This window comes from Eleginops maclovinus, chromosome 9, assembly GCF_036324505.1.
Source record: "Eleginops maclovinus isolate JMC-PN-2008 ecotype Puerto Natales chromosome 9, JC_Emac_rtc_rv5, whole genome shotgun sequence".
Lineage (NCBI taxonomy): Eukaryota > Metazoa > Chordata > Actinopteri > Perciformes > Eleginopidae > Eleginops > Eleginops maclovinus.
The window spans coordinates 3,859,718-3,881,876 of NC_086357.1; the positions used below are offsets into that span (position 1 = coordinate 3,859,718).

General features: G+C 40.5%; 1 protein-coding gene across 6 annotated transcripts in view; it reads left to right on the top strand.

Moving 5' to 3' along the window:
- ect2 (epithelial cell transforming 2) overlaps positions 1 to 22,159 on the top strand; it is a 49,433-nt gene that overhangs the window by 26,024 nt on the left and 1,250 nt on the right. For 4 of the 6 annotated variants that reach the window (XM_063890484.1, XM_063890486.1, XM_063890485.1 and 1 more), the window contains 7 exons: positions 1,926 to 2,004; positions 2,843 to 2,962; positions 6,336 to 6,474; positions 8,563 to 8,717; positions 11,327 to 11,434; positions 16,268 to 16,396; positions 17,618 to 18,149. In XM_063890484.1, coding sequence (XP_063746554.1) covers positions 1,926 to 2,004; positions 2,843 to 2,962; positions 6,336 to 6,474; positions 8,563 to 8,717; positions 11,327 to 11,434; positions 16,268 to 16,396; positions 17,618 to 18,118 — 1,231 coding nt within the window. In that variant the 3' untranslated portion in view covers positions 18,119 to 18,149. The remainder of the gene's footprint in view (positions 1 to 1,925; positions 2,005 to 2,842; positions 2,963 to 6,335; positions 6,475 to 8,562; positions 8,718 to 11,326; positions 11,435 to 16,267; positions 16,397 to 17,617; positions 18,150 to 22,159) is intronic. The other 2 variants (XM_063890488.1, XM_063890490.1) reach the window with 1 other exon arrangement.

The window sequence follows — 22,159 nt, forward strand, 5'->3', positions numbered from 1 at the left end:
GTCATTTTTATGGTAGGTTTATTTTCACAGTGAGAGACAGGATATCAACAAAAAAAATCCAGAAATGTAGATACAAAAAAAAAAAGATATAAATTAATGTGTGTTTAATTGGGGAAATAAGTATTTGATCCCCTTGCATCCAACAATAATTCTGGTTCCCATGGACTGGTTGAATAAGTCCTCTCGCTTTAAGAAAGCACTGCTGATGTCAACTCCTTACCTGGATAAAAGACACCTGTCAACAGTCAATAAATCAGATTACAACCTCTCCACAATGGGCAAGACCAAAGACAGGTCGGATGATCATAGTGGAACTTATGTCAAAGGACATCAGGGACCAGATTGTAGACATGCACAACACTGGAATAGAAGACAAGACCACCAACAAGCAGCTTGGTGAGAAAGAGACAACTGGTTTGATTATTAGAAGATGGAAGAAGCACAAAATGACCATCAATTGCCCTCGGTGTGGGTCTCCACCATCTAAGATCTCGCCTCTTGTGGTATCAATGATCATGATAAGGTGAGGGGTCTGCCAATAACTACACAGGAGGGACTGGTTAATGATCTGAAGTCAGCTGGGACCAAAGTCACCTAGAAAACTGTTGGTAAAACACTGCACCGTAATGGATTTAAATCCTGCAGCGCCCCTGCTCAGGAAGGCACATGTACAGGCCGTCTGAAGTCTGCCAGTGATCCTCTGAATGATTCAGAGAAGGCTTATCAGAAGGTGATGTGGTCAGATAAGACCGAAATCAAGATCTTTGGCATCAACTTCACATGTCATGTTTGAAGGAAGAGAAATGCTGTCTATTACCCCAAGAACACCATCCCCAGCATCAAGCATGGAGGTGGAAACATTATGCTTTGGGGGGGTTTCTCTGCTAAGGGGACAAGGCGATCCACCGCATCGAGGGGAGGATGGAGGGGGCCATGTACCGTAACATATTGGCTGATAACCTCCTTCCCTTAGCCAGGAAAATGGGACACGGATAGGTGTTGCAGCACAATGACCCAAAACATACGGCCAAGGCAACTAAGGAGTGGCTAAAGTAGAAGCCCACTAAGGTGATGGAGGGGCCTAGCCAGTCTCCGGACCTCCATCCTATAGAAAATGTGTGGAGGGAGCTGAAGCTTTCAGTTGCCAAGCATCAGCCTCCAAACCTGAAGGATTTGAGAGAATCTGCAGAGAGGAGAGGACCAAAATCCCTCCGGAGATGTGCGCAAACCTGGTGACCAACCACAAGACACATCTGACCTCTGTGCTGTCCAACAAGGCTTTCTCCACCAAGAACTAAGGCATCACATATTTATTTCCCCAATTAAACACAAATTAATTTATATCTTTGTTTTAATTTACATTTCTAGGTTCTCTTTTGATATCCTGTCTCTCACTGTGAAAATAAACTGACAGACTGTTCATTTCTTTGTGAGTGGGTAAACTAACTAAATTGGCAGGGGATCAAATACCTATATCCTTCGCTGTATATAAATAACTTTTATGTTTTATTATTATTTTACAGATGTTTTATTATATTAGACGGGTACAGTTTTTATCATCACTATTTTATTTTATACGTATTTATATTTTATTGTATCGATTCATTTCGTCTTGTCTTTTATTTTTCCGGGAGAGAAAAAAAAAAGTTTAAAGTTGTATTATCATACTTTTTACCTCCTTGTGTCTCTTCAACTGCTTTATTACTATTAGACAATTATCTAAAATGCTATTTTTCATCTGTAGTCCCTGAACTGATGTTGTCACCCTAAAATGTAATTATATTGGGACACTGCATTTGTGGCATTTTTCCTTAATGAATGACTAAAACAAGTGATAAAAACAGCTGTTTCAGTACTACTGACGTGAACTTCACACAATTTTCGTCATCTTTCTAAACCCCCCTCTCCACTTTTGTCCCCACTAGTCACATCAATGAGGACAAGAGGAAGACTGAAGGCCAGAAGCAGATCTTTGATGTGGTGTATGAAGTGGACGGCTGTCCTGTGAGTTAAAGATCCATGTGGTTCCAATGTCTATGGTGTTGACAAAGTGCCTCATAATAGATCAGACAAGCAGTAGTTGGATAAGTGTAGTTTCCATGCTCAGACTAGCTGATGATTTCTCACACAGTTGTGTTGACAATCGAAGATATAGATCAAACTTTTCTTTTTTTACTGATAGAAGTTATCTCTAAAGATTTGTTCGCTGGAGATGATCACCAGGACCGGATAACTTGTATTGATTAGTTTGAATGAGTCACACGACCACTCTGTAGAGATGGAGGCACATACTCTAGCAGTTTCAGGCCGAATTTCAAACCAACCCTTACAAACTTCATCTCTGTGACTCATTCTGTAGTCACACTCTGAGCTATAAGAGCTCCATCTCTAAGGTGCAGGGTGTCAATACAGCAGCACGCTTCGAGACAACTCCTCTCTCTTCACAGCTGGGACTTTTTGTAACCACAGTTTAGAATCAGCATCATTTGGACAAAAATAATAATTGGAAACCTATTCGCTTTTTCAATTCGAGCTTTAATAGCTGCTTGGGTTTTGGCAACAGCCCCTATAAAATATTGATGGTTAAGTCAGGAACAAGCTTTTTAGTGACTTTTGGTCCGGCTGGGTGGAAGGTAGACGTTGTAGGCTATGATCGTAAATCTTTTCTGATGTTGTGCAGGGTGTTCCTGTTATCCAGCTACGTTTTTGGCAGATCAAATTTGCAGCATCTCTCACCATCGTCACTGTTTCCCGTTTTATTTTCCCTTTTCCCACCATCCATTTGTCTCTTTCTTTCAGTCACCTTTCACTTCCCTCTTAACTTTCTTTGTCTTCTCTGCAGGCCAACCTGCTGTCCTCCCACCGCAGTCTCGTTTATCGAGTAGAAACCATCGCCCTGGGAGACCAGCCTTGTGATCGCGGGGAACAAGTCACACTCTTCCTCTTCAATGACTGCCTCGAGGTGAGAATGCACACAAACACCAATAAACGTTTCACAATCTCAGACAGAACACCTAATTTACCCGGTTTGTGATCTGATCAGACTGCAAACCAATTACACGCATCTCAGTGTTTCCGTTAACCCATTTAAGCCGGGAAAGCGTTGCCGCATTTCTACCATTAAAACCGGGGGCGCTGTTGCGTCATTCTACCATTGAATCCGGGAAAGTGGATAGTCATTTTCTGGTAAAAGAGCTCTGTGGTATATTTTTTTGCATTAATTATCGGCCTCTTAGCCAATGAAATGCATCAGAATATACACGTGGCATTGTTTGGATTTTTTTCAATCAATCATGGCAGACTTAGTCTACTGCGGAGGGAATTCTGAAGTTAGTGATATTGAAGATCTGCACAGCGCTGATGACATTATTGCTGACGACTTTGAACCCGTCGAACCAATCGACCGGGATTTATGGTTAAGACATATGTTTGAAGACGGCGACGATGATGACCGTGAGTTCGAAGGTTTTGAAACTGAGTGGAGGACGGAGAATTACTACTCTAATCCACAGTTTTTTCAACCGCACCCCAGGGGTGAAAGTCAATTTACCTGCAGAGGCCACTCATGAAAGTCACAGCTTCAAGCTCTCAAATACTTTTTGAAGTTTGGTTCTATCTGCTACAGAGGCTGAGAAATCATTTATTTAGTAGGCGTTGACACAATTGCTGAATTTCCAGAAACACTTCAGGTTTTAGGGGGTTCTTCTAAAATCGCCCATAGGTTTTACAGGCATTTTCCCCAGGCGTTTTAGGCCTAAATGGGTTAATATTCCATACTGGTATATGTATTTGAGCATTAGTTTCTGAGTATTGCCAGTGAGGGCTGTCGACAGGATTGTAAAAAGCAGAGATATGCTAGGTCATGTTCACAGATTTCCAAGCAAAAATAAACCTTTGTTTAAGACCTTAAAAAGTCATTTAAGCAACAACTGTGTATGTTAGAAATAACATGTAAAGCTGCCTTTACGCGATAACATTTGCTCCTTGATTAGGACGCTGATCCTTGCGGTAAAAACAGGGAGTTAAGTTTCGTTTTTTTACGGTGCTTCATTTAGCTCGTGTTTGATTGGCTGTGTCGAAAGGTAAGCAGTAATCGAGGTCAAAGTTGAAATAATTAATCGGTAATTTGGAGCGGTGAAGCTGGGAGTACAGATACTGCCTAGTTGTCCGCTCGCCATAGAAACATAATTTCAATCTAAAGACGTACCAAAAAGATTGGATCAGAGACTGAAGCACTTGTATCTGTTTCTATGCTTGTGGGATGCAGTTTAGATATGATGTTGTATTAAGAATACAATGGATATCAACTACATCCAATATTGAGCTGCATTACCTATCTTCATTACTTTAAGATCTATATAATTGAACTAGTTATGTAATCTGTGAAACCTCCATCCTCCTCCACCTTCCATCCCCCTGCGTCTCTCTTCCCCTCTACCTTATTTGTTCAGTGCGACTCGGCATGGATCTCAGCATGTCCTTAAACACATGCTGTGATTCATGCGCACATGCAACGTCAGGGTACCAGAGCAGCCTTTTGCTGAGCACTGTCGTGTCAAATTATCATATAGTCATCCAACTCTGATTGCTTTTTACTCTGTTAGATTGTATTTTTGTCTTATATGTGTGAAACAAAGACATACAGCTCTGGAGACCACTGCAGCATTATCAGTTTCTCCGGTTTTACTATTCATAGGTTTGTCTTTGAGTTTTTCTTTTATTGTATTGTTTAAACTATTGAAAACATTTCTCTTTGTCCTCTTTGTCCTTGAGTTTGAACTCAACAGACAGTGGAATAGCTGCCATTATTTAATTTGTACAAGGACCATGCATACATTACATTAATCTCAGAAAAGAGAAGAGATGATTTATGCCAGATTATAGCTAACAGCTCTTTTCCATCTGCAGTCCTTAGGCAGGCACATAACAAACACTATCACACAAACAATATTAAACAAGATTTAAGTACAAGTCAATAAATTAGTACATCGTACAGTTAAAATATCATATTACAATTCTGTTAAAAAATACCAATTTAACTTTTGAATGTAGAGATAAAGATTTAAGTGGAGCTGTATGTTTAGAATGGACTCTCCAGAAGGGTAGAAGGTAGATTGGCAAATGGTTAAGCCCGGAAGATTTTATGGGTAAATGTTGGTAATGTTTAGACCGTGTCTAAGATCATTTATGGGTAGGACCAGTGAGCTGCTTCCTCTCTTCTGTGTGGTGGGACTGTTTGTGGTGCAGAACCTCTCTCTAAAAGGTCCTGTCCTTGTGGTAAACCTAATATGGCGTTTAATTTTCTCCTGGTAGAAAACTTTCTTCAGAGGAGAGATCATGATGCTCCAAAGGGGCTTGGCCAGCTTCAGCTCAGCTCCAATTTAGAGCGACAGTAAATCAGCACTTCAGGAACAGGGCTGAAATAGAGGGGGATGAGGCATGGTACAATGAGGGATCTGTTTGGTATTTTGAGCAAAACACTTCAGACATGTTTTGTATAAATGTGGCCCTACAATATATTGTTTAAATATAGTATAATGGGGACCTTTAAATATAGCAAAAGACAACTTGTTTATGAATCATTTATATGTTTCTCATGGGGATTTATAATTTCCCCCACAAGCAGCGGTACTGAAAATGTGATCAATTCATGTGTGTACAGTCCATCATTGTGTGTGTGTGTGTGTGTGTGTGTGTGTGTGTGTGTGTGTGTGTGTGTGTGTGTGTGTGTGTGTGTGTGTGTGTGTGTGTGTGTGTGTGTGTGTGTGTGTGTGTGTGTGTGTGTGTGTGTGTGTGTGTGTGTGTGTGTGTGTGTGTGTGTGTGTGTGTGTGTGTGTGTGTGTGTGTGTGTGTGTGTGTGTGTGTGTGTGTGTGTGTGTGTGTGTGTGTGAACACACATGGATGTGTGCCCCTTTCCATGTCGTCTTGCGTGTTTATTGAGTGATCTTGTAGCGGGTCGGCTTGCTGCTCCTCTCCATCACTACCACACATTGATTGTATTCATATAACCACTCACCCCCTCTCCACTCGCACTGATAAAACAACAATGACCTATGATGCAGTGTCCTATTTTATCTCCCCTCCCCCCTTTCTTTCGTCCCTCTCAGCATCTAATTACCTTGGCATTAATGAGTTGCATCGTTTACCTCTATGAAGGCCTCACTGATTTATTGCCAAGTAGCCGATAGAAGCTTTAGCCACACGCTGCGAAAGTGCACCCACACTCAATTCTAAGTCGCTGCTACACACACACACACACACAAAGTTGCCATTCTTCACTTTTACTTCCCAAAGTTGCTGTCTCATTTTGTGGCCGTGCGTGTGCCTCTCTGCAGATTGCGAGGAAACGACACAAGGTGATCAATACGTTTAAGAGCCCGCTGGGACAGACCAGACCCCCACCCCCGCTCAAACACATCGCCCTGATGCCGCTGTCGCAGATTCGAAGAGTGCTGGACCTGCAGGACACAGAGGGTAACACGGCAACAACACACACTTCCAACTAATTGGGTTACCGCATGTCAGCTCTATCTGGACTCTTGAGTGTCCATGTATCACAGCACCATTTGGAAACAATGACACACTAATGTCAAGATCACAGCTCTATTTTCTTGAACATGGTTGAATCTATTTTCCAGTCTAATATACTTTCTGGGGTTCTCCCCTTTCCTGTAGTGTGTTCTATAGGTTTTTGTGCATGTAAATGGTCTGCAAAGGCCAAAATCCCTGTGTTCCCTCACACACCCAGGCAGTAGGAGAGGAATAAAGAGCTTTTTGAATATTAAAGCATGTAAACAGTCACAATAGAGGCACTAAATACAAATTTAAACCTGAAATAAGCAAAATATGTCCTCTTTAATAAAAATAATACATAATATTGTATAGCGCTTTCCTTTAACATGATTCAGCTCTCATTGTGATATTCGAGTCACTGAAATTGTTTTTCCTATTTAAAATGAAGGGAAATCAAAGGAGAATTACTGAAAAAAACTATAATGGCAGAATGGTCAGTGAATGTGTCGGCCATAACTTTATTTACATCAAAGCAATAATGATTTGTCTGAAATTCTTATGACTATTAAGGTTTATTAAAAGTATGTTATAATAAAATACAGTGGCTAATACTTGTTTTATTCCCATGTTACATCTTCACTGGCCCCCTATATTTCAGTGTAACTCCTCATGAGGGGTAAAGATGATGATAATAATAATAAAGCTTTATTTATATAGCACTTTTCATACAGCACGTGCAACTCAAAAGCGGTTTACAAAATGGCACACAAAAACAAACAACAAGAAACTCCCCTCAGCTGAGATGTTGAGTCATTTTCAGATACATGCAGCATAGATTCCTTTCGGGAAAATAAGACACAAGAGTTAAGTGAATCGATGCAATGTTTTAAAACCCTAAAATACAATCAAATGTAAAAGGATGATAGTAATAAAACATTCATAATTAAAATAAAGGGTAAAAATAAGACCAACTTAAAACGAAATGTTGCTATTAAAATATTTAAAGGTGCCATAGAATGGAAAACTGTATTTACCTCGGCATAGTTGAATAAGGAGAGTTCGGTACATTGAACTGACATCCCTTGAACCTCAAACACCATTGTTTCCTCCTTCACGTGCAAATCATGAACCTGCATATCACAGCAGTAAAACTGGCGAATGACAACAATCCCTGTGTGTAACACACGGTAGTCCGGCCCCAACCGTTGCATACACCAGCTACTGGAAACACGAACACCAACACTTACCACTCCGTAATGTTGCTCTCCAACCTCCGACCAACTGGCTGTTCTTCAAATTCATCGGTTTCCTCCTCCGATAAAGGCTCAAACATGTAAGGTTGGATGCCAATAGCCTCCATGGTTCATCTCTCACAGTTTTGCGAACTTCACTTACTTCTGTGGGCTCTCAGGCAGCCATGGATTGCTCCTTGTAAACCAGCCAATCAGAGCAGAGCTGGTCATCATTATGTAAATGAGCCCCAAATAAGGCAATTCAGCTTGTTTCATTCTAGGACCTAGTTTGTAAATGGGCCTGTAAAACCAAACCAACCAAAGCTATACCTTCTTTGTAGACATCAGAGAACAACAAACGAGTGTTTAAAGGAGTGTGTCGCTAATAAAAAGCTAATCTGTCGTTTAAAAATGTCCACTGAGCTTGGTCAACCTGCCGATTATTGTGGCTACACATTACCTGCAAAAAACGGCAGGCTAAGAATGTTTGAAATTGACCAATCAGCATCAAGTATTCATCAACGCCTTGAAAAAGATGAATGCAGCTGTCCCAAATATAATAGAACCAACCAACGAGAGCCTGATGAAAAGGAAACAGTGATATGTTTATGATATGTAATGAAACACTGACGTTAGTTTGTATTTCATGCTTTTATCCCTCCCTCTGTTTTTCATTTCTTTCTCCCGGCGACATTCTCTTCATCCGTTTCTATTATATTCTCTTTATCTCTCTCTCCTCACTGGCACAATTTACACCTTATTATTTTGTCTTATTCACTCTCTAAATGTCCATCTTTCTGCCCGCTCTTCCCTTCAGAGTGTGCGAATGCGTTCGCCCTGGTGGTTCGCCCTCCGACCGAACAGGAGAACCTATTGTTCAGCTTCCAACTGGCCGGAGAGGAGACGGTTAAAGTGGCCTGGCTGCGAATGCTTTGCCGCCACGTCGCCAACACCATCTGCAAGGCTGATGCGGTGAGAAGCCTTACACACACACACACACACACACACACACACACACACACACACACACACACACACACACACACACACACACACACTGAGTCTGAAGATATCAAGTTGAAATGCTTTTGTATTAAGGGTGAGTTATACAAGTTTCATCTAGGAGTAGTTGGGTTAGATACACTAACAAAGGATTTTACACAAGAAAAAATGTAGGCGGATCATCCCAGATGAGTGAGGGGGTTCTTATAGAAGGCAACCAGCTCAAGGGGGACACAGAACAAAAAAAGTCTGGGATCCTCTGCTATAGATGACTTGTTTTGCCCGTTGAATGTCTGTTATATTATAACCTGGCACAGAGAGCAGACAGGATGCCCAGGGGCTTCCTCTCAGCGGGTCACCACGGCCGCTCGCCCTCGCCGGCGCCGCCACCCGCTTCAGTAGGTCGCTTAGGAAAGGCCCGGGGCTAAAGACGCTCGCAGATCTACTTTGTTGGCCGTGTCATCACTGTCATGATCTATACAAATAACTTGTTGGTGATTGAATTTTTTACTCGAGGAAAAGTTTTTATACAACAGCATCTTATCTGTTCCATAATATTGCTGTCATGGATTTTATTTACAATTAAGCTTACAGAACCTGGATATTTTGTCTATGGCAGGCTGGTATTAGGTCTTTTGTAATGCTCTTTGAAATGTGGGAATGATAATACAAATATTTCGTATATTTAGCTGAAATCCACAAATAATATCCAGAGTGTCAGAGGTAAATTTGCCATGGTATTAATATTCAACACTTTAATCTACTAATGTAGTCAAAGTCGCAATAACACGTGCTTAATTTCATTTTAAGACACAATACTACACACCCTGTGTGTGTGTGTGTGTGTGTGTGTGTGTGTGTGTGTGTGTGTGTGTGTGTGTGTGTGTGTGTGTGTGTGTGTGTGTGTGTGTGTGTGTGTGTGTGTGTGTGTGTGTGTGTGTGTGTGTGTGTGTGTGTGTGTGTGTGTGTGTGTGTGTGTGTGTGTGTGTGTGTGTGTGTGTGTGTGTGTAAAAGCATACTGTTCCCATGAATACTATAACCTATTTTGTGTTTTGGTGATGTAGAGATAAACACTATATAGACAAAAGTATTGGGACACTCTGGTATATGGGGGATGTGTTTCTGGGGTTGGCCTCGGCCCCTTAGTTCCAGTAAAGAGGATTCTTCATGCTTCACCTTACCAAGTCCTTCTGAACAATTCTATGCTTCCAACATTGTGGAAACAGCTTGGGGTGACTGTGCCCCAGAGCACAAAGCAAGGTCCATAAAGGCATAGTTGGGTCAGTTTGGTGTGGAAGAACTGGACTGGCCCACACAGAGCCCTGACCTCCACCCCAGTGAACACCTTTGGGGTGAACTAGAACAGAGAGCCAGGCCAACATCACAGTCTGACTCCACAAGTGCTCTTCTGGAAGAATGGGCAAACATTCCCACACACACTCCAACATGTTGTAGAAAGCCTTCCCAGAAGAGTGGAAGCTGTTAAAGCTGCATATTATTGCCTAAGAGTTTGGCATTTGGATGTAATGTGTAGGTGTCCCAATACTTTTGTCTATATAGTGTACCTGCCTACAAATCAGATTTTACTAAAAAGTTAAAAACAACATGTGTAGTTCAGAATAGATCCTCTCTCTCAATGACAAAGAGATTTATGATGCAAAAATGGACTTTCCTTCCAATATAGTCAATTTTATCGCTATTGAAAAATCAAACCAATGCATCATTTAGCAAATTGTGCAACCCAAGCAAAAGGATCAATTGTCAGTAACAAAAGGTAACCACATATTATTTATTCAACTCCAAAGTGTTCAGTAATATATTGCCGTTTTTAGCAAACTGACATTCCCTGAGGACTATTTTGTGTTGTTAAAATGACCTATTTTGGCTTTAGTGATATTTTTGGCAGCAGGAGAGGGAGTTTGTTTTTTACTTTTTCACTTATCACTTCAAACCTCTTCTGTGTTTATAGTAATGAATGAGCGATGCCTAAAGACACCTGGACATGTTGAGTGAGGGATTGAACCCCAGAGCGTCTGAATGCTTAATGACACTCCTGAGTCAGAGCCCTTTGTTTTAAAAAGGTATTGAACAAAAAGGGAGCAAAGAAGAATTAAATGCTTACATTTAAGTGCCAAACCAATTCCTAGTTATTATTTCATGGTGTGCTTTAAACAAGAGAAATATAGAATATCACTTCATGTAAAGCCTAATGATTATGAGTCCATTGAGGTGAGGCTGCCTGCTGTGCTCAGCAGAGAAGCAGCAGGGGGCGCTGTTGGCCTCCGGTCCGCTCCATGTTGCAGCTGCATTCTTAATGCTGTTTCACTGGGTCAGCGCTACAATGTGAATACCAACGAGATTGAGCCCTGCTTGTTAACAAGCCCACTGCAGGGTAAGGGTGGGGGGGGGGGGGGGGGGGTTGTGTGGGAGAAAAGACAATGTGTCTGTTTGAATCCTACTACACATCCCCCCTCCTGCAACTACATCATAATGTATCTGTTGGGATTGATTGCAGGAGTCGCACACTTTGGGGCATGATTCATCCCATTGAGTCTGAAGCTGTGTTCTGTGTGTTACAGGAGGACCTGATCCAGAGCACAGACCCTGACAAGCTCCAGGTCAGCACCAAGGATATGGACAGCACCCTGAGCAAAGCCTCCAGGGCCATCAAGAAGACCTCTAAAAAGGTAGAACAATCCCTTTCTCATCAGTAACCTTCCCTACTGCCCTTTTTCCAGGGGGAGGTCATGATTACGTATTTATGTTGAGCAGCCGACTCTGTGCAGACTGCTCCTTAATACAGATATTGAATCATGGGTTGGTTCTATCAGTCCCATTGTAGAGTTGTGTAGAAAGCCTGCGTATAAGGCCATAAACTTGTACAAACAAGTATTGTTTCACAATTGCCAACAAATAAAATAAACTGTGATTTAAAAACAGCTGATCAGCGCAGGAAGTACACTCTAATTCTGTTAGCGGATCAGCTCTAGTGCTCGGGCAGTGCTTATTATTGTGCAATGCTATTCAAAGTAGAGGAAATAACTAATGTGCAGCCAATCTCTCAAGTTTGTTTTAATTTATGATGCTGTCACACATTTTACATTTTTGAAAATGGTTAATTAAAAGTCAATTGATAACCCATCAGCATGTAAGAGATGGAAGTATTCCACTGTGATTTACGGAGAGTGTTTAATCTTTGGCCAAAGCTGATGTTAAATTGACTGGACTTCTTTCTGCAGCTTAATATGACTGCACACATTGATCAGAGCGTCCTGATAGTAACAGTCTGCAGGATGTTCCACAACAGAATAACTAATGCTGATGAAGCCCAAACCAATGTGAATCAGAGATTACTGTGGGTTCTATAACATTTGAAGTGGATTCCACCCTAAATTTACTTTGTTTTTCCTGCTCCGAACTCGCTCTAGGAGCCAACATTTCATGATACAGAATGGCACACTGACAGGATTAGGTGTAGAACGTTAGAAAGCAAGTGTTTTCTTTTACATAATATCCTTTATTTTGCCCACCTCTGTACTTTGTAGTTCCCATCGCTCTTGTCTTTAAACAGAAAACTGTGATGTGTTATGTTACATCTAATTTATAACCGGACGCTCATACAACTCCTTCTGCTGCGATTGACTCCTCAGCTGACCGATCTGTCAGCAACCACACAAGAAAAAAATCCCTGGCCTCAAGTGCCGACTCTTAGCTGGCCCCGGTGTTTTCATTCAGGTTCATCCCTGGTTCAGACTGACAGGATTTGACTCATGAGCTAAATAACTAATATCTAAGGTATCTCAGGTGTGTTGAAAACAGAGAAAGGGCATTTTGTTCAACCATTGCCCCAGTTGTTTTTTAAGTTGCACAGGGTGGGCAAAAGCGGACACTCTGTTGGAACAGATGGTGCTCGCAATATGATCGCAGCAGAGAGAATATGCCTGGTCTAGTACACATTAGACAGAGAGCAATCACTTTGTTTTTGCTTTAGCTAAGTGTCAGAAAATGGTTGGACTTCATGCCCAAAGTTCTCAAATCATGCTGTGATAAAAGAAAAACCCCTCTGATTTTTCTTACCAGTTTGTCATGCATGACTTTATTACAGCACCACACCTGTTTGTTCCATCTTGTATTTAAACTTGTGATTACACAATTACATTTTTGTGTCAATCGACAGCACTGCAAATTACCCTTTTTTAAAAGGGACTTGTCCACCCTGTCAGGCCCCCGGTTGTAAGTTTACAACATCACTTTAAGCTATCCCAAAGAAAGTCATTGAAGGTTTCGTTTTTAAAAGCCTACATTTAAATAGTCAAAAGGTCGTTTTGTTCAGCCTCACTATGCTATTGGTTAGTAAATGTGTTTTTAGGTCCCGCCCTCTGGCCATAAACTCACACAACTTCCAAATCTCAAAACCAAGCAACATATCTTTGTTTAATTGGATTTGGATTGATTGTCAGAATAAAGTAAGTAAAATGCCTCAAATATATATATATATCTTTTAATATTAAATGTCTAGAACATGTACATATGTACTTATTGTGGAATACATTCATCACATTTTATTTTCATTTCTTTTATTTTATTTTTTATTGCAATATTACAACATTTTCCTGAAAATTTACAAAAGTGTGAAAACTCCTTCGTTTCTGCACTAGAGTCTTCCTACAACAACATCAATAGTGCTATTGTTTTTCTATATTTGGGTATAGGGTTAGTTACATGAATGTCCCATATATCTATCTATCCATCTATCTATGCACAAATCATCAAGTGCAGACCTTTCTGCAGTATACAACTTGAAAAAATGTAATGTCAGCAAGAAGCCACCTACGTACCTTGGAAAAATGTACCGGAAACCACTGCATAGTAGGTTGGTACATTTTAGACTGCCACTCATTCTACCATTCTTTCCCCCTTACTTCTACAAAGGTCCTTTTTGTATGGTTGGTAGTATCTTTGTTTTAAAAATGGCCATATATGCAGAGGTCAACAGAGGTCAGCTTTTCAAGAATTACGTATGCATTTATTCATTATCTACGTTAATGCTGCTCAATCCAGATAGTAATAAAAGCGCTACTGATGTTTTGCCTCTAATAAGAAAAACTTGACAGATACTCAAAATGTTCAGTAGGTTTCCTAAAAGCTAATAGCTGAAGGTAGGATAGCAGTGAAACCTGTTCCTAAAAGGCACAGAAACATTATAACGCTCCCATGTTTTCTACCTGTCTCGTCTGTTAGTCTTTTTCCACTAACGCAGTCATCACATGGCATCACGTCTTTGATTGCATTCCTGACTTTTAAAATACTTCTGTGATGAAAGAAAGTTACAACAATTTCTCCCAACTCAAATGGCAAACATTTAAACCTCAGCCCAGATTTAAAAATTAAGCAATCAAACTAGAAAAGTTTAAATGCAGACTGATAAAGTGGCTGGTAGTTTGATCAAGATTTTGTGGTATCCACACGTTGGTTTGTTTGTTTGTTTGTTTGTTTGTCTGTCTGTTTACTTGAGTAACCAAAAATGCCAAGACAATGTTAATGGTATTTTAAAAACAATATCGCTATCAATGTAGTTAGGCAGAGAGCACGGTCAGTTACATTTTTAGTGAAATGTCAAAATCACTACATGACTTTGTGTCTTGCCCAATAAAAAAACAAAGATAAATATATTAGTATATAAAGTATATTTATATTTTGCCATGATTAAAAACAAAATGTTTTTCATGTCAGTGTTTTATATTGGGCAATGCAATGTTTAACGACAATATATCAGAGTTACTACATTAAGTGCAAGCTTTCCTGTAATCGTAAAGTAAAAAACATTTCTAATATATAGATATATAACCATGTGATGTTTGGTACAGACACAATATCTATGCCATGTGTGTCAGGTTGTGAAATCGGCCACAGCAGTGTTGGATACAAAGTGCTAAGAGATAAAAAAGAAAATAATAATCTAGGTCATTAGAGCACTGAACATCCATGTGGGATAATATCCAGCAAGCAAGTCATTAAAGAGGAAAGAGCCCTGCCATATTGTCCTGCTTATTATACAGCTTCTTACTTTAGAAATCAATACATTAACCCCGAAGAGTTCTGCCTCCTTATTTTCCAAGTCTGTTCACATTTTATTTTCCATTAACAAGTCTTCAAACATGACCAGAGCCCATAACAGCAACAACAATAATAACAATAATAATAATAATAATAATAATAACTTGGATTTATATACCAACCTTTCCAGAAACCCAAGGACGATTTACCATGTTCCCGTTAGTGTTTACTTCCTGTCTGTCTTCTTCTGCTGTTCCCTTTAGTGTTTACTTCCTGTCTGTCTTCTTCTGCTGTTCCCTTTAGTGTTTACTTCCTGTCTGTCTTCTTCTGCTGTTCCCTTTAGTGTTTACTTCCTGTCTGTCTTCTTCTGCTGTTCCCTTTAGTGTTTACTTCCTGTCTGTCTTCTTCTGCTGTTCCCTTTAGTGTTTACTTCCTGTCTGTCTTCTTCTGCTGTTCCCTTTAGTGTTTACTTCCTGTCTGTCTTCTTCTGCTGTTCCCTTTAGTGTTTACTTCCTGTCTGTCTTCTTCTGCTGTTCCCTTTAGTGTTTACTTCCTGTCTGTCTTCTTCTGCTGTTCACTTTAGTGTTTACTTCCTGTTGGTCTTATTTTGCTGTTCCCTTTAGTGTTTACTTCCTGTCTGTCTTCTTCTGCTGTTCCCTTTAGTGTTTACTTCCTGTCTGTCTTCTTCTGCTGTTCCCTTTAGTGTTTACTTCCTGTCTGTCTTCTTCTGCTGTTCCCTTTAGTGTTTACTTCCTGTCTGTCTTCTTCTGCTGTTCACTTTAGTGTTTACTTCCTGTCTGTCTTCTTCTGCTGTTCACTTTAGTGTTTACTTCCTGTCTGTCTTCTTCTGCTGTTCCCTTTAGTGTTTACTTCCTGTCTGTCTTCTTCTGCTGTTCCCTTTAGTGTTTACTTCCTGTCTGTCTTCTTCTGCTGTTCCCTTTAGTGTTTACTTCCTGTCTGTCTTCTTCTGCTGTTCCCTTTAGTGTTTACTTCCTGTCTGTCTTCTTCTGCTGTTCACTTTAGTGTTTACTTCCTGTCTGTCTTCTTCTGCTGTTCCCTTTAGTGTTTACTTCCTGTCTGTCTTCTTCTGCTGTTCCCTTTAGTGTTTACTTCCTGTCTGTCTTCTTCTGCTGTTCACTTTAGTGTTTACTTCCTGTTTTTCTTCCTCTGCTGATTTCTCTGGCCCCCCAGGTCTCTTGGTCTTTCAACCTGTTCTCTTGCGCTGTATTCTTGTTTTCTTCTCCTCTTTTTAACTGTATAGGGAACAGTTTAGCCAGCATGAATCCAAAGTGTTGTGCTCTCTACAAATGTAAAAAAATGAATATTCAGAAAGTATTGGCCACAACTGCCGGTAAATTGACGTAGATGGCCAAAACGACCATCATAATCCAATTTTCAACTAAGCTGTTTAATATTTAAATCCAATATGCAATGCTTAGATACTGTGGGTGTCTGTGTTCTAGGTGACGAGGGCGTTTTCCTTCACTAAGACCCCGAAGCGGGTGATCCAGAGGGCGTTCATGGCCAACAACACTCCTGATGAGAAAAGGCTGAGTTGTGAAAACCGCATCGGCAGCAGCTCCACTCTGGCTGTGAGTATTTCTGTTTACTCGCTCTTTCTTACCAACAGAAAAATAAGGCACGATGCTCTTTCATGTCCAAGTCCTTAGTGATTGAAAGTCTTTATTTTTTCCTTTCTATTTTATGATCAACACAGTCATTAGAATGTTTTAGTCTATTAGAATTCTCGTTCCGTATTTCTGTTCCTCCCTTTATTTCTACTCTATCTTTCTTTGCTGAGAAAGTAGGCGATTGATCTCTCTGTCGATCGATGATGAAACAACTTTTATTGAGCGTCGGTTGTTTTGATCCAGCTTGATTAAAAAAGAAAGAAAAGGGCTCATGCGCTTAAGCATTTCAGGACTATTATCTATTTGTTTTTTTTAGCAATTAACATAGTTTTTACCATACTTTTCTATATACTGTAGGTTAAAAGTTGAGGGAAAGGTACATCTCTATGATATTCACCACATTTATACACTAAATCAGTTTTTTTTATTACCTTGTTTCCAATGACACACACGTAAATGTATTGTGTCGTTGGTCTTGTAGTTAGAATGTATTTCATACATCATCGTCGCCCTTACATTGATTCCGGCAGGCACGTTTATTGTATTAAAATACAAAACTATTGGGTAGTACAACAAACGGGGGGGCCAGGTCCATGACTCAAAACACTTTACACACAAAGACCGAAATATGCATGTGCAAGTTTAGTCATGCTAAGTTAATTAGCATATTATAGATGGCTGTGTCGAAAATAAACATGATCGGCAGAATTGTCCAATAAGATGCAGAGAAGTGATAAAAAATCTCAAATTTTGTCAAAATTGGTCTTTGAATTTAGCTTCAGTCAAAACTGGAAGTGTTCTTTATTCTTTTCCCCTCTAGCACTTCCTTTTAATACAGATAGAGTAATTGAGTGACAGCTATAAATTCTGCACCAAACAAAAAACCCCAAAGGATTGAATTTCAAGAACTTTCTTTTAAATCTGTGTTTAACAATTTAACTGAATAGGTTTAGAATTTTATATTTAGAAATACATTACTGGCCCCTCAAAATGTGCAATATTAAATCCCTCCCTACTCTGCTCAAACATAAAGTCTTACTTAGTCTTTCTGTCCTTTGTGCAGTCTGTCTGTGTTTTGTTTCCAGGATGTCCTTTCTCTTTGAATGTTAGCATGTATGTTCTCTGCATGTGTCATGTGTAAATGCCTGCTCTGTGTGTCTCCCCCTCTGCCATGTGCTCTAGATGTGTCGCTCTACCTCCACGTTCAGTTTGAGCGATTCTGCCAAGGGCAGTGCCATGGTGCAGCGCTCTAACTCCCTGGACCACCCTCCCGTCAGAGCCAGGGTTCCCGTCTGTATCCGTACCCCCTGCAGCCCAGCACGTAGCCCCGTCCGTAACGCTGCCCCTGAGAGCAGCCAAAACCTGTCCCCTAAATTTTACCCAAGCACCCGAGAATCCAGGTCCATCCTTCATGCTCCATTATCCCAACCAGCACAAGCTCAGTCAGGCCCCCACACTTCCCGACAGTCATCTTCAGCACACCCATCCTCCCCTTCTATTCCAGCTTTCCCAAACTCCCGTCCAAAGTCTAGACAGCATGTGTCAAGGCACTTCCCGTCTGTAGGGTTCCAGGCCAGGTTCCCGGCTCAGCAGCCCGTTTATGTCAAAGGCAGGGAACCCCAAGCCCCCCTGGACCCACGCAAGGCTGCCATGACCAGTCCTCGCAGGGAGACCCTGCTCTAAACCAGCGCTAAACGCAGCCCTGGACTCTGATGTGAGCAAACATTATTCTGGTGAAGGGGTGCACCAATAGCATTTTGAAATGAATCCTTCTTACCTGCTGTGTATGTTAGCCTTTTAACTTCAAATTACCACGGGAGCATTCCCCGTCCCAAATCAACTCCTTAGAAGCTGCGACCCCTACGATGAAATGATTAGATGAATCAGGGTCTCAGATGATTCTAGAAGAGGGTGTCAGAACGTTTTGTAGGGCTCCTCCCCATTTAAGATTGGCTCAGGTTCACAGGGGTTTTAAGGGTTGATTTGGAATATGGCTGCTCCTTTCAGTCACCCGGGTTACTAACTGTTGGTGGTGGATGAGAATGTTCACTAGGTGGTTGCTATTAATATTGTTCTGTATACAACTGGGGGAAATGGTGTTTGTGTAGAACTGGGACATAAAGCAGATTTCTCATAGGTCGAGTTCTGTTTTCTTCAGGAGCAAGGAGGCTACTTCAAGAGCATTTCATCACATATAACATATTTTTATTTTCCTGTGAGGTGTTTACCCTAGTACGGGCAGATACATGAATATAATGAAAGGATGTTTGGATCATTTCTCATTTGAATTCACAGTTTTTACTAAGTTTAATTCAGAGGTCTTTGTTACATTCCAAGCCTTTATTATAGCAAGAGCTTCAAGGACAAGGACAGTATCTTCCAGTTGAAGAAAAATATCAAGGTTGAGAATCCAAATGTCAAGCTGTAGGTTTTGAATGCTTTGGCTAGTTTACTCAAAGACACTTTGAAATGTCAACGTCTTCATGGGAGCCAGGCTGACCTCTCATCTTAGCCTGTGCTGGCAAGCTCATGCAGTATTTGTACTACCTTTTAACTGCTTTTCGCTGAATCACTTGGCCTTTTAACAAATTTCATGGACAATGTTCTGCCAGTATGAAGACTTTCATGCGTAGGAAATTGGGTTTGACACAAATGGATGAAAGGTTTTTGTGAAAGTGGCCCAGTGAAGACATATCTTTGTAGGCTGAAACAGATGTTATTGTCAAACTTAATCAAAGGCTCCCTCGACCAAAAGCAATGAATCCAGAATGTTAGCTCTGACGCTAAGACACGTTTATAATAAATACATGTTTTGTTCGCAAGGTTATTCTTGCACTACCGTAATAAAAATTAAAGCAAAGCACAATCTTCCGAAGTATATAGCTAACTTTAGGCTATAAAAAACTACACAGTCACAACATCGCTAAGCTAAAAGTGGCTAATGTTTTGCGTGATGATGAAGTTTAGTTATCACCTTTAGACACATTAAAAGGAAACATAATGTAACATAGAAGCTTCGGACATTAACCAGATGGGTATTTACTGACATATTTGATGTCGTAAGGCGAACGTGAAAGTATTTTAAGCTTGTGTAAAGCACAGACCTTATTTCTTGCATCTCAAAAAATGTTTTTGAGACAAGGGAACCGGAAGCAGTAATAAGCGAACTTATTTCAGTGTTTTACGACTTTTTCCGGCAACGTTCTGTAAACCATTCACACGCCATATTTCTTCACCGATCAAAGGATACAGCATTTCCAGAATTTACTCCTGTGTTGCGTTTAATGCGATCTTACGCATTCAAACGTTTTGAGGTGTGTTAGTAGGGTGAGTCACATTTTTCATTAAATTAGATAAACAGTGAAACAAATTTAGAGTAAATAAATATGCAAACACTTGAAAAGTATCTGTAAATGTGATTAATGGCTCACAGAGTGCAGTAGTTGTGGTTTTCATGGTGAAATACAAGTCTTATCTTCAGCATCCTGCAACCAATCCATATTCCTAGCATGTATCTAGTGATACCACCACGTATCGTCGGGTCAAGAGCAGTGATATAAGGGTCATGGCTTTATATCACTGGAGGCGATCAGTTGTCTGTGTTGGAGTGTGTGCATTGACTGAATCCAACATTGTTATGTTTCCTGCACACTAGCATAAATCAGGTGTTCATTAGCATGCGTGGTTACGGCAGTTAATGAGGGTCAGATATGTTTGCATTGTGATCAGGACTACCCTCCACCCACCTGGCCTTCCCCTCCAGTGACAGCCACGCCGTAATTTGTTCTCTCACCCCGCAGGGTTTTTCTGAAGCGCTCTAGTACCACTTACTCGCATTTAATCTGGGCCGCCATTCACCAGATATCTTCATCTGCTGACACGGAGGGCAGGAGAAACAGAGCCTCTGCCTACATGCTTGTAACAAACCTTCTGTGTGTGTGTGTCTGTGTGTAATGCCTTGTAGGAGGCTACTAAACTTTGATTGTGTTGGCAAAGGTTGCCTTTCTTGATGAGTTCAGTGCCAATGTTTGGATTTGAAGGCGTAGAGTAGGAAGTAACAGCGTTTGTCTTTGTGTGCTCTGAAATTAGGCTGGGCACATGAACCAATCTTTTCCTACACATACACACACTTAGCCGCTGAACTGAACACCTCGCATGACAACCGATGTTATTGTGAAGGCATTTTGTGCTCATTTCAAGGAAGATGGATGGTGGTAATTTTCCATTTCAAATGGGAAACCTTGTCCTGCTCTGTTTTTTGGTATATTTGTTGTATGCTGTTTCACAATTTTACCTGTAGAATAGTGTAATCAGTAACCTTATCTGAGCATCAAAAATGTCAAAGCAATGTAACCTGATTACTTTACTTATAGATTACCTCAATATGAAATGCAAGATATTTAGGATCAGAAATTATTTTATTGATAGGAAAAGCTGCCTTTCAGGAAGCATATTCAGGCAGCAGCCTAACACTGAAACACATACTACAGTTTAAAAAAGCAGAAATTAAATCTGAGCCCACAGAAATGCTCTGTTATAATTTAACACACACAGCTAAGCTCACACACACTATTGATGAACATATAGGTTCACCTGCTGAATTAAAAACAGAACAAATGAACCAAAGAAAGTGAAACCATAAAGCAGATTCAGGCAGTAGGATTCACACTTAAAGGTCCCATATTGTGGCCGTTTTTACTGATCATAGTTCCATTGTTGAGGTGTACTAGAACAGATTTACCTTGTTCAATGTTCCAAAATCACATTGGTTTTCTCATACAGCATCTCTGTATAGTATCTCTATTCAGCTCTCTGTCCTAACGCCTTGTCGGAGCTCCTGCTGACGTCAATAGCCCCCGAAAGAAAAAATGGAAAAAGTAAAATCTACACCGAGGCGTGGGAGGGCAGCATAGACACGTCTTTTCTGCTTTAGGGTTTTACTCGTTACAGAGTGTACTTTGAGGGTTTGTGACTTTTAAGACCATTTACAAGCAGAAAAAGCTACGTAACACATGAAAGGATGGGTTATAACCGGAACGGCATAATAGGGGACCTTTAAAGTATTAGCCCACAGAACAGAACAGCTAACACAGGAGAGTAACATCTGATCCTTTACAACAAACACTAGATGCTCTGTTTAGGTTTTATTAACATATTAGGAATGTAACAGTAATCTGATTACCTCTTTTGTTATGCTGTAACAGCTAAATCTTTTGGTATCCTGATAATGTAATCCATTACTTCCCAACCCTGATTGTCAGAATCTACCTCATGTGTTCCCCACCTGCCAAGTCATTACATCCACAAGACTGATGACTACTGGATCACATATCTCCTTGTAAAAATATATTGGAAAGCACCAATAGTTGATCAGGGCAATATCCATATTCTATCTGATCAAAACATTGTGGTATTTCATCAACTTCATATCGGCCATACCCATTTTATAGGTAAAAGCAAAGGTAATTAAATGTAGTAATCAAACTACTATTTCAACGTGCAGCCCTAGTGCACACACAACTACAATAGTACATCGGGTAGGATGTGTGGGTAGGATGTTAACAATGTACAGCATGGGGTATTAATTACACTGATTCCGTTAGTTTTTAACACAAACACTAACAAGTTTCTCACTTGTGTACTGCTGATTGGACTTTGTTGATGTTTATGAAGGTGACAACACACTTGGGTATTAACATTTTCTTCTCACCTGCCTCACACACT